The sequence below is a fragment of the Castor canadensis genome, chromosome 7, assembly GCF_047511655.1.
Source record: "Castor canadensis chromosome 7, mCasCan1.hap1v2, whole genome shotgun sequence".
NCBI classification, from domain to species: Eukaryota; Metazoa; Chordata; class Mammalia; order Rodentia; family Castoridae; genus Castor; species Castor canadensis.
In genome coordinates this window covers 16,068,578-16,086,355 of record NC_133392.1, presented here as the reverse complement: position 1 = coordinate 16,086,355, position 17,778 = coordinate 16,068,578, and the positions used below count along the sequence as shown (strand labels likewise).

The 17,778-nt window shown below is 34.1% G+C and overlaps 1 protein-coding gene across 3 annotated transcripts in view; it reads left to right on the top strand.

The window, feature by feature from the left end:
* Trub1 (TruB pseudouridine synthase family member 1) overlaps positions 1–17,143 on the top strand; it is a 37,899-nt gene extending 20,756 nt beyond the window's left edge. Inside the window, exons 4-8 of one of the 3 annotated variants that reach the window (XM_020178193.2) lie at positions 1,135–1,216; positions 9,905–9,977; positions 11,596–11,735; positions 13,934–13,990; positions 14,705–17,143. In XM_020178193.2, the coding sequence (XP_020033782.1) occupies positions 1,135–1,216; positions 9,905–9,977; positions 11,596–11,735; positions 13,934–13,990; positions 14,705–14,961 (609 nt within the window). In that variant the 3' untranslated portion in view covers positions 14,962–17,143. The remainder of the gene's footprint in view (positions 1–1,134; positions 1,217–9,904; positions 9,978–11,595; positions 11,736–13,933; positions 13,991–14,704) is intronic. The other 2 variants (XM_074078248.1, XM_074078247.1) reach the window with 2 other exon arrangements.
* Positions 17,144–17,778: the final 635 nt, after the last annotated feature.

Genomic DNA, 17,778 nt, shown 5'->3' with positions numbered 1-17,778 from the left:
TAATTAAGACTACCTTAACCACTTTACCAATTTTGTTGAAGCCAAAATTCAAACCCAGTTAGTTTGAGTTGAGCCTCTCCTCTTACCATTCATCCTGCTGTACTTCTGCCCACGGGATGCTTAGTCAAGGTTGATCCAGAATAGAGAAGCAGGAGGGGTGCTCTTACTTAACTAAGAACTAATTCTTCATTTGTGGACAATAATCACTTTGGAAAAGTTACTTTTCCTTGCTAAGAAGTTCAATAGCAATTTCTCTGTATTGAGAAAACACACGTAATAGTTAAAGATACTACATCTGCGGTACTAGTTTTGTTGCGTATTTAGTTTTTGTTTAAATAAATGTTCTAGTTCGTAAGATTGGTCTTAGTGCTTTGTGTAAGAAGTAATTAATTGGTTTATTTAAAAGTAATTTTAATTGTGTGGTAAAATTACTGATTCTTTTGATGACCATTTGTTGTTTATTGTATACTTCTCTCTACTCATGGGTGTATGGTCATTCCCTGATATCCAGGGAGGATTAGTTCCAGGGCCTCTGCATATAAAAAAATCCACAAGTATTCAAAATGGTATAGTATATGCATATAACTTAAATACATCCTTCCATATACTATAAATTATCTCTATATTGCTTATAATACCTACTAGAATGCAAATGTACATTGTATAAATAGTTATTATACTGGGTTGCTTAGATAATAACCAGAAATCTGTACATGTTCTGTACAGATGTATTTCTTTTTGAGAACTTTTTTGATCTATGATTGAATTTGTGGATGCAGAGCTCACTGGCCAACTATATTTGAAATTTTTCCTTAAGAAACAAACTTCCCAATATAAAAGTGGTTTTAGAAATTTGTTTGCAATAACAATATGTTTATAAGCCCTAATTATCAATAAAATTGGGGTTTTCTTTCTCATGTTGGCTGATATGGGAAATTTGTAAAATGTTCCTCAATCTATACAAATGCTTCTCACATAACAGAAACAAACCAACAAAACAATTTCAGCGTGTTATTTTTACTTTCTTTTGTGTCATGTTGGTAGTATTAGTAAAATTCTATGTAAACTTTAAAGCATGCATAACAGTTTTTCACTACTTCATGGCCCATTTTCCTCTTGTTTCCCTTTCTCTAGAGGTACATTGCCATTGGAGAACTGGGGAAAGCTACTGACACACTAGATTCTACAGGGAAAGTAACAGAAGAGAAACCCTATGGTATGAAGTTCATCTAATGCAGTTTTCTTCTTTAATATTTAGAGAAAATTTCTATGAATGAGGAATTTAAACATAAATCTACTTGATATTTCCAGTGATTTTAGTTCTCAGTACATCTCTTTAGGTTAAGAAGATTGGAAATTATTTATCACATTGTTTATTTGATTTGAATTCATGAATAAAGACTTTGTGGTTGCTTTTTTTCTGATAATGAATTTTTGTAATGTTCAGAATTATTCTTCCAACTAACTCCCTTGCCAAACTTATCTGTGGCTAGGATTTAGAGTTGTTTCCCTAATAAATGAGAAGCAAAGCAGAGGTGCTGTCTTATTAGATTTTACTTCTGTCTTGCCTTTTAAAACAATTTCATCTCAGCTATTGAAATAAAGGTGCCTGGTTTAGTTCCTTTAAACTCATCATGTTCCTGAGCTTTTGGAGTAAAACGATATGACAGAGGGAAAGCACTTCTGAAGTAAGGCAGAACTCACTGGAGCCCACCTTAAATTTTCCTGCCATTTCTTCTTTCGCTATTTTGAAAAAAAGATAGATAAATGAATTGGTCTCCTAGCAACTTCACAGTGCTCAAACTATTTATAATGCAGCAGTGGCACTTCTGTCAGTCAGTTCACCTGCATTCTTATGTCAGCAATTGTGAATTATTTGTAGGCATTCTGTTTTTTTTTTCCCTCATGTTTAATGTTAACTCTTCTTAATTTGTCTGTAGACAGTCTAGCATTTGGCTTCTCTATGTTTTGTGTTGATGGTCCTTATTATATATTGCAAATTACCCCAGTAGCAAGACCAGCCTTTTTCTTGTTCATAATGGCCTCACTTATCCTGTTAACATTTGTGTGTAGCTTAGTGTCTTGCTCACTTAATCAAGCAACATAATAAAAACTACTGACTTACTTCCAAATCTTTTTAAAAATAGATGCTGACTTAGCCTCAGAATTAATAGCAGTAGCAAGTAGCAGGCCCTTATTTAATTGAAGTACAACTAGAACCTTTGACCAGAGGCTTTTAGGATTAAGAGGTATAGGGCAACAGTAATTCTGGCAGAGATGATGGTGATGTAGACCAACGAGGTAGTGGTAGAAACAGAGAAGTTTTCAGATTAGAACAGTGGTTAGAGCCGGGCGCTGGTGGCTCATACCTGTAATCCTAGCTATTCAGGAAGCACAGATCAGGAGGATCACAGTTTGAAACCAGCCCTGAGTAAATAGTTCTTGAGACCCTATCTCAAAAAAAAACCCAACCCAAAAAGGGTTGGTGCAGTGGGTATAGGCCCTGAGTTTAAACCCCAGTACCACAAAAAACAGAAAAGAAAAGAAAAAAAAAAAAACATGGTTATTAAGTAAAATTGGTGAGACTTATTGATTACTGATTGATTGGATCGAGGTAATAAGGAAGTTGTTAACCAAGACCTTGGTTTTCAGGTGTAAAAATTGATTACATGATACTGTAATTCATTGATTAGGGGATTTAGAAAAGGACCAGGCTGACAAAAATATTTAAATATGCCCTTTCTTCCTAGCCTTAAGCATTTTGAAATTCTAAGAAAACTCTGCTGTGCATTGGGTAACTTTATTGATTTATCCTAAACAAAGCTCAGTTTGTCAAAATAATCTCATTTTAATGTTGTAATAAATCATAGAGAAGCTATGTAACTTTCTACAAGCCCTCAGCAGAAGAACTTCTGAGAATTTATTGAATAGTGTTCCAAAAACTGAGAGCTTTGGAATTTTGCAATTGGCATGATTTTTCTGTGTACTTTCAATAAATCACAAGTATTCACTGTCTGTTGAAGCTGTGATAGCAGGTGCCAAGAGGAAGATTAATGAGTGTAAGACCTGGCTTGTGTCCTTAAGGATTTTATGACCTAATAAGAACTCTGAGACCTATGGCAGATAGTTTGTATGCCTTCATTACTGTCCTGAAATAAAGTTCAGAAAGATTCTAATCTACCTACACATGTTCTTTAAGTCAATAAGATGCTGTAGATATAAGGAAGAAATGAAAGAAAAGTAATTTGTAATAAAATGATATACTGACATGTAAATACATAGGTGTTACTACACTGAAAGTCTTCATGAAGTGGTCAGATATTTGTACTTACACATAAGTCACTATGAATACCACCAGTACAAATGCACATGGATATAGATAGTATTGTGTTAATGACACAGAGCTAGAAGAATTCATTATATAAAAAACTGAACAAAAATGCTTCATGTTTAAATGTCAAATGAAATTAAATTCCAACCAACCTCAATTAATTGTAATAAATAGGCTTTATACATGCATGAGTATCTGGCAAACGTACAGAAGTCAGGCAGTACCGAGGACAGTTCTTCATTATGTTCCATGGTCCTACATATTATGGGACATCTTAACGTACACACGTTAAAGGCCACTGCTAGGGCTGGGGTTGTAACTCAGTGGTAGAGCACTTGCCTAAGCATGTTGCAAGGTCCTGGGTTTGATTCATAGATTGAAAAGAAAAAAAAAAAAAAGAAAAACAACAAAAAAGGCCACTGGTGCCACCACTCCCCTCAGTCATTGTAACAACCAAAAATGCACTTCTATTGATCATCAAGAACAACTGACATTTGGATGAAGTAACTAAGGCAGTATGCAATCAATTGCAAATGGATGTTCTTAAGTCTTTGTGTCTCAACTACACAGATACTATGTTTAGCTATTGTATCAGATAGCTGAAATTAGCTTAGAGGAATAAGAAAATGGGCCATTGACTGAGTCCACTCAAAGTTCAGACCCTGTAAACAAAACCCTTTCTTTTATTCTCTATCATAACAACCTTAATTATTCCTAAATAGTGTTTTTCATGTTTACAAATAGCTTTGTGAGTTAATCCCTTAAGTTATAGTGCTGAAGCCATCTCTTTTGGTCCTCACCACGTTTGTGGTATATGTAATAGGTGATATGAAGAATAAAACACTTAATCTATTAAAAAAAGGCAGGCCACAGAGGCATTCTCATAGTTAACTGCAGATAAGTCCTAGGAGAAACAAAATATCTTCCCACTTTCTGTTGTCTCTGAGGACACACAGCTTCATTGTGCTTCTCTGTTCTCCACAGAATTTAGGATACTAGAGTTGCTGTCTTTCCCGCCCCTGGCTAGATGTGGGCCAAGTTTCAGGAAAGGATTAACTGCTTCTGCAGTGGGAATTAGATTTTTCTGTCCCTCCTATGGCTTATTGGAAGGCAAGACATATAAAAGTAAAGTGATGTCTCATGCTAATTAATCATCTGATCTAAACAGATCTGAGGATGGGACGTTACCATGGTCTTTTCAAATCGACCTAGTGAGTGTATCTAATGGCAGTGGCTTCTTTTGGATTGTGTTGCTCATGGTGCAGGAAGCTGAAGAGTTAGTTGACTTGAGTCTCAAATTGTGACTTAAACAAATAGGGTGCTCACTGTAGTAGGACTTGTGTGTAGCTGGGTATCAGTTTTCTTATGGTGCCATTTGTTCGTATTTAAACTTTTTTATTATAAAGTATTATACAAGTAATGAAAAGGGAATTTCCAACAGATAAATTTATAGCTTAGTGAATTATAACAAATCAAACATCTAAGCAGCTACCACCCTAGTCAAAAAATAGAAAATTCCTAGAATCTTATCCTCCCCTTCCTCTTATTCAAAGATAACCACTAGTCTTAATTTCCAAAATCCTGGTGATACTTCTTAAACAATATGTAATTCTTAAATAGTGCATATCCTTTTGTGTCTGGGTTCTTCCAAGTATATTTTGGATGTTTTTATTGCTATGTAGTATACCATTGTGTGAATATATCATGACACACACACACACACACACACACACACACACACACACGCACACTTACATATACATACACAGCACTCTTTTTTTTTGTGGTGCTGGAAATTGAGCCCAGTGTCTTGTGTGTACTATGCAAATACTCTACCACTGAATTACATCTCCATCCCTCTCCTGTTGATAGTCATGTGGATTGTTCCCAGTTTGGGATTTCATGACTAAAGCTACTATGTATATTTTATATCTGTGTAGACATTTCTCTTTGGTTTATACCCAGATGGAGTTGTTGAGTCATAGGGTGGGTGTGTATTTAACAGTGCTAGAAATTGGGAAACAGTTTTCCAAGGTGAGTGTATTTCCACCAGCAATGCATGAGTTCCCTTGCTCTATAACCTTAACAACACATTGTATTGACAGTGTTTTTAATTTTGGCCATTCTGGTGAATAGGTAATACTTCATTGTGGTTTTAATTTGATTTCTAATGAGACCTGCTTCTTTTCTTTCTTTTCTCTGTTGAGTTGTCTCTTCCTTACTGATTTATATGGGTAAAGAACTCACATAAATATATTTTGGATATATACTCAGATATTTTCTGTTACTCTGCGGCTTGCCTTTTTCCCTCTCTGTGTCTTAAAAACAAATGTTTAGCTTCAGCTGGTCTAGCTTATCAAGTCTTTTCCTTATGGTTAGGCTGTTTGGAATTCTGTTTAAAAACATTTTTCTTACCTCAGATTCTGAAGGTATTTTCCAACATTCTAGGAGTTTTTGTTTGCCTTTTACATTGCATCTACAATCATTTTTTCCCACATGACTATCCAGTGGACCGTCCACTCTTCCTGTCTACTCTACATAGCCTCCTTTGTCACAAATCAAGCACCATTTAGGTGTGAGTTTGGAGTCTATACAGTGGTCAGTCTTACTATCATTGTGTTAACATCAAACTGTCTTAATTGCTATAGTTTTAGATTAAGTCTTGAGATCTGGAAGAAATATTGTCCCACCTATTTCTTACAGATTTTTTTCTATAGGTTTTTATTATATAGCTTTAACAAAACAAGGAAGTTACCTTCTATTTCTAATTTGCTGAGATTTGGTTTGTTTTTAAATCATGAATATATACTGAATTTTATAATTTTTTTCTGAGTTTATTGATTTTTTTCTCCTTATTCATATGTAAAACTAACTTTTCTGGAGTAGATCCACTTGGTCATAATGTATTATTCTTGTTGGATTGGTTTGCTAATATTTAATTTATGGTTTTTGCATCTGTGTTTATGTATTTTTCCCCTTTCTGTAAATATCCTTGTTGGGGGGTTTGTTTTGTTTTGTTTTTGTAGAAGTGTTTTTTTTTTTTTACCTTGTGTTGTTCAACCTTGTTAACCTCATTTATTAGTTCTAGTTGTTTTTGTATAAAGAGTTTTTGTTAGGATGAGTCTAAAATAGGCTTTTTTCCAGGTCTAGATTAGACCTATTCCTAAGGGATGTCTTTTTTTGGATCTCTGTTGAATGTCCCAGGTGTTGAGCAAAGTTTCTTCATTCTGCATGGTTGAAATTCAAGTATCTCCTACCTTTGTAAGTAGATTGGTAGTGCTTATTTGTTTAATTATATATGCACAGCTTAGAATTTAAATCTCAGGGGACCCTTGTAGATTTCTCTTTCTGTGAATAATTTTCTCAGTCTCTAACTGTCACAGATTCCTCAATTCTGATCTTTGTTCAGTAAGCTCACAGTGTTTTATTTGGGATTCCCCTCTCTGCCTCACAGATAAAATAGCAATTTTATGATATTTGCCTTGTTTCCCTTCTTTCAGGGATTATGGTCCTCATTACCTGCTAATGTCAAAAGCAGATGTTCAGTATATTTTTGTCCAGTTTAACAGCTGCTGTGGCAGCAGGACTTGTCCAATAACAGTTTATTTTAGTCAAATATTGTTTTTAACTCCATAGTTCAGTTAAGTACCAACCATAAATTCACTGGAAGCATCATTACATTTTAAGCAAGTAATGATATACAGCATGTTCTTGTATGTACTAATTTTATGAGAATAACTTTTTTTTTTTTTCCCTATTTTTTGCCTTGCTAGGGATTGAACCTAGGGCTTTGGTAGGCAAGTGCCTTAACGCTGAGCTATATCTCTAGCCCATGACTTAAAAAAAAATTGTCAAAAAATGCTGTCACATTGATGACTTATTAATTAATAAACAAAGAATAATTATACAAGTCCTGTGATACTTGTATCATGCTTACCTTTTATCAAATGTACTTTTGGGGGCTGGTATTAGATATTCTTGCTATAGAGATTTTATTCTGTGATTTTTAAATCCTTTGGAGGTAGAATTGTTACCTTGTAGAGATAGTTACTATTATTTGGGTTAGATTAAAATCATGTTTTATATATAGCCAGAATGCTTCCCTACAAACTCATGTACCACAAGCTTAGATTTTATTATAAAATAACGCTACAAAAACTTTCTGTCTGGCAATTCAAACATCAGATAAATTATTGGCCTACATGACTTTTAAATGCCCTTCAACTTGAATTTCTGTTACTCTTTAACAAGTTAAATTTCAGCAAGAATGTCTCAAGTGCCATCTTAATAGCATATGTTATATAAGAAGAAAAACTTGTCTTTGTCTTTCAGAAGCTCAGAATTTCATTGGTGAGATTACACCTTAAAGTGCTTTTAAAAAATGTGTTTGACTAATTGCAGATTGAGCAGCACACACCTTGAATGCCTGGAATGTGAAGTCAGAGAAAGAGACCATGTGACTGAAGTAAAATGAGGAGCACATCTTGTATTCCTGTGTGGGATGATATTAGTGGGGGACAGACACTGAAATAGGACAAAGGGTATACGTTCACAATTGCAGGAATGCCAGTAAAGAGACCAGTCTACCAGAATTAGAAAACTGTTTGGTCTTGTTTGCTTGTTTGATAGATAGGGGCTCGCCATGTAGCTTAGACTCAAACTCAGAACCTTCCTGCCTTTGTCTCCCGAGTGCCAAAATTATAGGTGTGTACCACCACACCTGGCTTTCGGTCTTGTTTTTAAATTTGTAGCTAAGTTCTGAACTACTACAATTATATCAGCAATGGCATTTTTTTCCAGCAAGTGCTAGCCTGGTGGTAGCATTGGCTGTCTAGATTTAGAAATCTTTCATGTGCCACCCATAATTATGTGTTAATGCTACAGCAGGTTAAACACCTTTCAGGGAAAATTCCTTATTCATATTAAGAGGCATGTCTGTGTGAAACAGTATGAGTAGAACTGCTACCTGAGATCTGTGATTTTGACCTTGCTAGATATTGGAGAAATTCTTTAGCATTCTGAAGCCCTTCACTATTTGAGTCTAGTAGATTCTAGTCTTTTGTTTGTGTTTAGATTGTAAGGATCAAGGTCACACTGAGGTTGACTGTCTTGTGGGATTGGAACTGAAATCTGGGGAGTATTCCATGATACCCTTTAGCTTTTATCATGGTTTTAGAACAGTAATTCCAAGCACATCGAGTTTTATTTAGTATTGTTCAAATAAAGTCAAGAATGCATATATGTTTATACCAATATACATACATACATATATACTAGAAAAAAGTTTAGCGTTTATACAAAACAGTAAAAGTACTCTTAACTTCTTTCTATTGACTATGACCTAAGACTTAGTTTATTTTTGAGTGTTAAATATGTATAAAGACTCATCTGTAGAGCATGAAAATCCTAAATACTGAATTTGTATGTCATGGTTTTTGGTTTTTAAAATTGTAGAACTATACTTTAATATTGTATCATTTTGTTTGAACAATCCAAAGCAGAGGGTGAAATCATGACTGACAGATAGTGCAGGCTTCATGTGTAAGTCTTCATGTTTCCTAAATCATTGTCTAAAAATGCTCAGTAAGCACGCTAACATTTTTGCTATGCGTATTCTTTTTCTTCACTGGCTTCATTTTGAAGCTAACAGAGAGTATTTAATTAAAAGAGGAGAGAAATCCCCAGAGCAGAGAAGGGATGGGGGACAGATCAATAGTTTTACTGGGAGAGAAAGTTGAATATGTGTAAAACTTATGCCATAATATAGAATAGTTTTGATATTTCATCAGGTAAAATTTAAATACTATAATAGACATACTTTAATAAATTACTTGTCGAAGTGTACTTACTTAATAATTATGCTTACATCTTTAATACTATAAGTTATTTATAATATTTGATGCTAGAAAAAATTAAAGAATTTATGTATATTTTTCTGATTACTTTCTGCCACCCCATTATTGATAATACCAGGACCTTTACTGTAGATAATATGACGTTTTCTGGAGGTCTTCTAAAGGCCATTGTCTGAACCAGCTAAATTCATAAACGATGATCAGTCATTTTTATTGGGGAAAAGTTGAAGCACAGGAAATGTAATCTTCTTTTTAACTCTTTTATTTTTGAGGGGGGTGGCAACATTGGGGTTTTGAATTCAGAGCCTTACGCTTGATGGCAGGTGCTCTTCTTAAGCTACTCCACCAGCACTTTTTTTGTGATGGGCTTTTTTTTTTTTTTTTTCTTTTTTTGAGATAGTGTCTCACAAGTTATTTGCCCAGGCTGGCTTCAAACTGCCATCCTCCTGATCTCTGCTTTCTGAGTAGCTAGGATTATAGGCCTGAGCCTATAGGAAAATTAGTCTTAATGAAGAACAATATAAGATTTTCTTTCCCTTTCATCTCAATATATATTTCATTCTGCTCAACAAGGCAGAATTAGGTGTAAAGGACATACACTGTAATATATGCTTTGTAGAAAAAAAATTTAATGACTTTTCAGAGCTATTGGTGCTGAAAAATTAGCACTTGCAGTTCTGTTATTACTTAATATTACTTTTTTCTTCATTTTTGGCAGATAAAATAACACAAGAAGATATTGAAGGCATTCTACAGAAATTTACTGGGAATATAATGCAAGTACCTCCTCTGTAAGTTCAATTATTAAATTTGGATGTCTAATTTTATTGCCCACTAGTTGACATCATTTTAATTAAAGTAAAGTGAGCTTTCTTTTGCCATATGGTGAGGAAGGCTTTAAACCTGACATGGTAAGTGACCAAGAAGAAGTGAGCCAGATTTAGGCCAGATGTGAAGCTTTTAACATTGACTAAGGTAGGAGAATGTGACCTCTGTCCTTGGATGCTAGCACAGCCTGGCATCTGTGCTATTTAGTTTTTATCAGGTCTTCTGATTCTGTCTGTCAATATCAGGGCAGTCCTAGAGCCCAGAAATGTCACCTTCTCCAAAATTACTGTGAAGGTATTATGTGTGTTAAGGGTGGCAGAGCTGTGATTCAGAATCCCAATATGTGCTGCCTGTCAGGTGATAGGCCCACTCTTTCCAGACCCAAAGTCTTCCTCTGTAATAAATGAGAGGAACATAATAACAGATGAGAATTAAAACTTACTGAAAATTAAATATTGCCTTACTACTCATCTTAGTTCATTTGGAGTGCTATAACAAAATACCATAAACTATGTAGCTTATGAAAAGCAGAAACTTATTTCTCTAGTGCTGGAGACTGAGAAGTCAAAAATAAGTTGCTGGCAGATTTGGTCACTGGTGAGGGCCTGCTTTCTCATAGATAGCATCTTTTTACTGTGTTCTCACACTATGGAAACAAAAAGCCATTGGTCTGGAGCACCAGTCCCTGTCGAGAAAGCTCTAGTCTGTGACCTAGCCACCCCCCAAAAGATCCCACCTCCTAATGCTGTTTTCTAGCACTCAGGATTTCAGCACATGAATATGGAGGAGCACAAACATTCAGACCACAGCATCACTAACTGCTTTTGTGTACACATTACGCTTCACACACATCATTTCTTTTGTTTTAAATGACTGAATGATAGGATATATCAGATATGTTACAGTTCTTTTAGAATTTTGTATTTTATATTTAAAAATCTTGACTTTTTTTTTCAAAAAACATTGAACTAGCTGTGAAAAACATATCTTCATGATATTTCTCAGATGCAAAGGTTTAAAAATTTTAGCAAGGCCCTACATAAACATTTTGGATCATTGTTGAACTAAATTAAACATTTATATTAATTTATAAGAACTAGTTATAGATCTTTTCCATACAAAGATTTGTAATCTAATAGAATTTTATCACAAAGCTACTATCTATTAAGTATGTTACTTGTTTTTTAGAAATACTTTGATAACTTTTATATAGAAATTTATTATAATAGAAATTGTTTCAAGGAAATTTAGCTGAGACCTTTATGATCACAAGCTCCTTGCATCCTTAACACACAATGAGGACTAGAGAAGACAAGACAGGAATAGAACATCTTCAGGAAGGTAAAGAATAACATGGACAACTTTGCTCATTGAGTGTCAGAATGGGCTTATCTCCAGGAGCTTTATCCCTGGCCAGGCTGTGGAAGAAGAAGCAAGTTACTTTTTAGAAGGTTCTCAGTGCAAAGAACTGCCAGTCATCCTTTCTTTCCACACTATCTGGAATTATTCTGTCATTCTTTCTCAGCCCCCTCAAATCGTCCTCTCTCATTCTCTCCCTCTCTCCCTCTCTTATCTTGCAAGTTATTCGGCATTAAAGAAAGATGGACAGAGACTTTCAACGTTAATGAAGAGAGGTGAAGTAGTAGAAGCCAAACCTGCCAGGCCAGTTACTGTCTACAGTATCTCGCTACAAAAATTCCAACCACCGTTTTTCACGTTAGGTAAGATGGAGAAATTTGAAACCATTGGTATCTATTTGTACCTTTATTACATATTTGGCTAATTAGTTATACTCTGAATAGATCCCTAGTATGTTGGGTTTTTCTAAAATTTGAATTTAAGGGAAGTTGTGATTTGATAACACATTTAATGAGATACCTATAGTGACATAGAGTTTCAGAAATTCCTTTCTTAATTAGGCTGAGTTTTTCATATGTTTTGTGATGTCATCTCACTATAAAGTTGAAAGTACTGTTACTTTATTTTTTTATTTTGATGGTACTGGGTTTGAATTCTAGGCCTTGTGCTTGCATAGGCAAGTGCTCTACCATTTGAACCACACCCTTAAGTTAGCCCTTTTTACTTTAGTTTATTTTTTAGGTAGATTCTCATGCTCTTGCCTGGGTCAGCCTTAGTCTGTGATCTTTTTACCTCTGTCTTCATGGTAGCTGGAATTACAGGCTACTATGTACCACCATCCCCAGTTTGTTTGTTTGTTTGTTTTGAGGTACTGCCTGTTTGTTTTTTTTTGAGATAGGGTCTCATTAACTTTTTCCCCTCAGCTTGCCTTAAACGCAGTCTTCTGTCTTGGCCTCTTAAGTAGCTGGGATTGCAGGTATGTTACTTTAGATCTCTGTAGAGAATAGGTAAAGAATATGTATTTTCAAGATTTTAGATTTTATCTTATGGATGCTTTTCTTTCCATTTTGGCCAGTACCTGACACATTTAGTTTTAGCATAGATATTAATTTGTAATTTTCAAGCCTAGGACAGATGTTTAGTTTTTGGACAAAAATTTCTAAGAGTAAACTGCTTTTTTTCCCACATCTTCTTTGTTAACTACAAGTTATTACTAAAAAATCCTGGAAGTATGGGAAAAATGCATAAGGCAGAAAGGTATTGTTGGTCACATGGTCATATTGGGGTTATCAGTTTAAATATGTAATCCACATTTGAAGTAGATTAAAAAAACCAAAAAGCTTGTTTCTGTCATTTAGGAATTTTACGTTCTTTCTGACTGTAGAAAGTTAACATAGAAGAGTGGTGAAAGATCAAAAGCTCTATAGTTAGTCCTCAGTGTCCTTGAAATTGATCCTACCCTTAATTTCACAGTGCATATTTAATAGGATTCCTTTTAGAAATAATTTTCTAAAGCCTTTTTTCTTAAACTTTGTTGCTTTTTCTCATTGACATTATTATTTGATGTGCATTAAGTTCCTGCAGAATGTGGTTTTGTTTAATTAAAAAAAAAAGTCATTTTCTTAAGCTTCATGATTCTTAAACTATTTGATAGATAATGAAAAAAAACCACTAAAACATGTTTTGCTCCATCCCATAAGAATCCAGCAGCTAGTTTAGCAGAGTAGATGCTGCCTAGGAAAACTGATTTTTCTGACTGCATTTAAGTCAGAAATACTTTATTTGTATGCAATAGGCCAAAAGAGCTATCTTCTCAGCAAAGTCAAATGTAGTATAAAATATTAGCACACCCACATTTGATCTTTGTGCCTTTTTTTTTGTTTTGTTTTGTCTCAGCACTGACCCCTAACTGAGCTAATGAAAAAAAAAATTAAAATCCCAAGTAGTGATTTTTGAGTAATCTTCTTTGTTTGGTAAGACTAGAAGCAGCTAAACTGCAATCCTTTTGTGTGGACAGGGGCTCTTTGCAGGATGTTTTGTTGATAAAGAGCCCTGCTCTCAACCAGTAAATGTATATAGACTGTGCTAGGAAAATGCATAGACATTCAGCCAATTCTACCACATTGTGTAATTTTAAATTCTTTTATGGCTTTTCAAGGAACATTTCCAAGAGAGCATTTAAATATGCTGAGCTCTCTGTGTATAGTACAGTATCCTAAACATAATTTGTGTCATTAACATCTATAGCTCATAATGACAAAAGATTTCTAACTATTTAAAATGTATTAAGTGAACAAGGCCGGAGTATTAAAGGGATAGGACTTGCCAGTTAATTTAAAATGTGTTCATGAATTTCGCTGTTTGCTTTTGCCGCACTTTGACTTTTCAATCTCACAAACACATATGCTACTGGATGAATAATTTATGTTTTAGCACATAAATATTTTATCACTCGATTGTTTGCATAGTGCATTTTTACATTTGTTGAGGGACATTATTTCTATGTAAAGTGGATTTCCTAGGAGTTTAGCAATTTACCATGTCACTGTTAACATTCCAGATGTTGAATGTGGAGGTGGTTTTTATATCAGAAGCTTGGTTAGTGACATTGGCAAAGGTAAGCAGAACAATGAATGATGAATTTTCATTTAGAGAATAATATTCATTTTTGATGGGAAGAGGCATTTTCTGATTCTCTACTTTCTGAGTACTGCCCTGAGGACTGGAACACTTGCTGCTACCTCTAGCTTCAGAAGCATTGTAGGTTTATAGCATGCATTGCTAGCATCAGCAACAGCGATGTGGGACTTGTAATGGGAGAGAAGAGAGAGGAACAGAAAGCAGACAGGAATAATGGGTACAGATCAGCATTTTTTCAAGTACAAACATTTTAACTCAAAGTAGGGATCAGAAAACAAGATCTGTCCTTTCAAAACTTATTTTCACTGATAAAAATCTTTTTTTTTTTTTTGAAAACTAGAAGGGAAAGTTGCCATTTTGGCTCAGCTACTCCCTGGCCATTTTGACACTGCACAGCTCACGTTATCTCATCCACAAAGGAAGGGTGATATTTACCTCATGGGTTACTTTGGAGTTCAATAAGAAAAAATTGTACAAGTTCTTTGGAGGTTTAAAGCAGTTTATGAGATGAATTATTAAATATAATTTTGCTATTTAACCATTCATTTATTGGAAGGGTCTTGGTTCTAATTGCAGTTTAAGTTTTGGAGTGATTTTGAGAGGTTTGAGTCGAGTTCTTCATTTGAAAGATTACAGATTATGAAATACCGAATCACTTATTGTCTGAATTTATCACCTTTTATTGCTGTAGAACTCTCTTCCTGTGCCAGTGTACTAGAGCTGACCCGAACCAAACAGGGGCCATTTACACTAGAAGAGCATGCCCTCCCTGAAGACAAGTGGACGATTGATGATATTGCTCAATCCCTTCAGCATTGTTCATCTCTTCTCCCAGCAGACTTGGCACTTAAAAAATCAAAACCTGAGGAATCTAACGAGCAGGTTTTGAGCTGTGAATATATAACTCTAAATGAGACAAAAGGAGATGATGTAATTAAGACATTTTGAGATTGGCTTGGAACTGTCATCTCCTGGTTAATGTTTGTATCCTGTGTACAGATGCAGAATGAATGCCAGCTACGTTCAAGAGACTCTTTTGTTGTTACATGAAGAAAAATGATAATTTCTGTACTGTACAATATAAATGACCTTGCACTTGTTCAGTTTTTTGCTGTGTACTAAGGGTTGTTCTGTTAAGATGTCTTTATGTTGTTAAACTCTGGGTTTGATTAGATTCAGGAAAATTAGCTTCATGAATTTGATCTTCAGTCTTTTTCCCTTGTAAAAGTTGAGTATTCTAATTAAAGAGAAAAAAAACATAAGTTACATGTTTCTTTAGTTTCACAAAAGTGATCATAAATTAATGTTATTTTAATTTTATTTAGGCTTATAGGTGGTTCCATTGTTTTGAAATTCTTCAACTATGTAATATGTTTGGAATGGCCATTTAATTCTTTCTTTGTTTTGAAGAGTTTATTATTATTAATAATGTTTTGTTCATTCATCTAGTAATAGATGTGTTTATTTAGATCTTAGAAACGAGTACAGTTTTATAATAAATATTTGTAAATGATCCAAATTTTGTTGCTACCACTAACAGTATGAAAATAGATTGCTATTTAATTTCACCTCTACCTTTAGAGCAGAAGACAGCTCCTATAGCTTTGTATGTGGTAGTTGTGTCAACACAGAAAACCACTTTGGACCAAATTACTAAATAACATGATTTTTAAAATTCAACCTAAAGAATTTTCTTCTATCTACTCTTTAGCATTTCTTTATCTTTTTATAGGGCATTAATTCCCATGACATCATTTCTTTGGTTGTTTGTTCTTTCAAGTGGTATTTATAGACATGGAGAGGGCTGCCCTGCATTTCCAGCTAATCTCTTCTGCTCTAAATATTTAAAAACAGGGATTCTCAAATGTTTTCACTCAGAGAGCTCTGGGAAAGTTCCTTATCTTTCTTTGCCATAATTTTGAAAATGTAGTCATATTACAAAATGGTAAATTTCATGTAATGAATGCTTCATATTTTTGTTATGGGAATGTAATATATTAAGCAGCTAGTCCATAGACATTCAAATGCCTCTTCATTTACTCAAATACAGCTTCAAAAGTAAAACTCATTAAAAATTTCATTAAGTACGAGTTTTTAGATTTTTTGTGAATTTCCTTTCTTAGGTGGTTGCTTGTTTATAGTGTTTAACTCAAAAATTTAAAATATGTAAACTAAAATAGTTTTATTTGTGGTTAATAAGCTTAAAAAAATGTTAGCTGTTTCAGTAGAGCATTCTAAGCATACTGGCAACAGATTTTAAATGAAAATACGAAGTCTTAGTATGAGACAGAAAACAAAGCGTATTGGTAATCAAAACTACCACACACAGAGATTTATAAATTGAAAGTTTATAATTATACCTGTTCACATCCAGTACCCTGTAAATTCATGTCAACTAAAAGCCGCAGTACCTTCCTCTGCCTTTTGGAGTGGCACAGGCTACAGCATGTGTTCATTCATTGCCAGTTACAGTCAAAATAGAGGAATATTTGGGTTTTAGAACACAGCTGAGGTATTTCTGTTCTTTTCAATTTAAAAACTGACACATATAATTTGCAAATAGGGAAGAGTAGAGATTATTTGAAAGGAAAAATAACTTCTAAAATGATAACCAAACCTTTTCTTTTATATTGAAAACATTGATAAAAATTGTGCCAAATGGAAAAATTATCCATAATCCTCAACATCCTAATGAACTGACTTTAATTTTTATGTTACTTACTTTTCCTTTTTTAATTCACATAATTATAGTCTAAGGTACCTATGTTTCTTATTGATTAGTTGATATCTGTTCATATTTAGTTTTGATTATTATTTTAATCACATTACTTCATACTCATAATTCATTTAAAGCATTTTCCTATTACTGAATAATTAAGGGATTTTCCACTATATCAGAGTAAATTCTTGGAGTGGGTACATTACGACATGAACAATATTGTGTTTTCTTGTTGTCTGGCATTCCCAAAGAGATGGAACATTTTACAGTGCCACCATTTGTGTCAGATTTTATATGTTGTTGCTAACTTAGTAAGTATAAAGGGGAATCAGGTTTTTCTAATTTATTTTTGTGTGGTTTATCTGTATACTTTGTTCATTTATATAAATAAATGTTTTAATGATTTCTTTATACATTTTCATGAGTTATTTATGCAGTCAATGCTTGATAGGAGTATTTTTCATGGCTTGTTTTTAATTTTTTTCATTTTTGCTAGCTAAATTTGAGTAATTCTCCTTTTAGCATCAGATATGTAAGTATGAGTAGTTAAAATTTATTGAAACTCCTGGCTACAGGTGTGGCTCAAGTGGTAGAGCGCCTGTCTATCAGGTGCGAGGATGAGGTCAAGCCCCAGTTCAGTCAAAAAAAAAGAAGGGGGGAGAGACAATGGGGCAGTGTAATAATGTACAATATAATACAAGTCTAACCGGCATTGTCACTATGAATCCCCCCATATCATGAATATACCCTAATAAATTTATTTTTAAAATAACACTTTAAAATATTCTTAACTCTCATAAGAGCCGAAGCTAAGGAGGTGCTCTGAAAAGTTCAAGGTTCGGTTGTAGACAGTTTTCTCAGGAGAGCCTGGGATTTTAAGTCCCAGCTGTTTTTTCTTTTTTCCTCATTTTAGTCAAAATATTAAAGAAATGTCTGCACCTTACATATTTTAAGCCTAAAACTTCATGACATAACAAAGTTATTTTTCTTACAAGCAAAAAGATAAATTAGAAATCCCTAAAATGTTTCAACCTGGAATATACTAA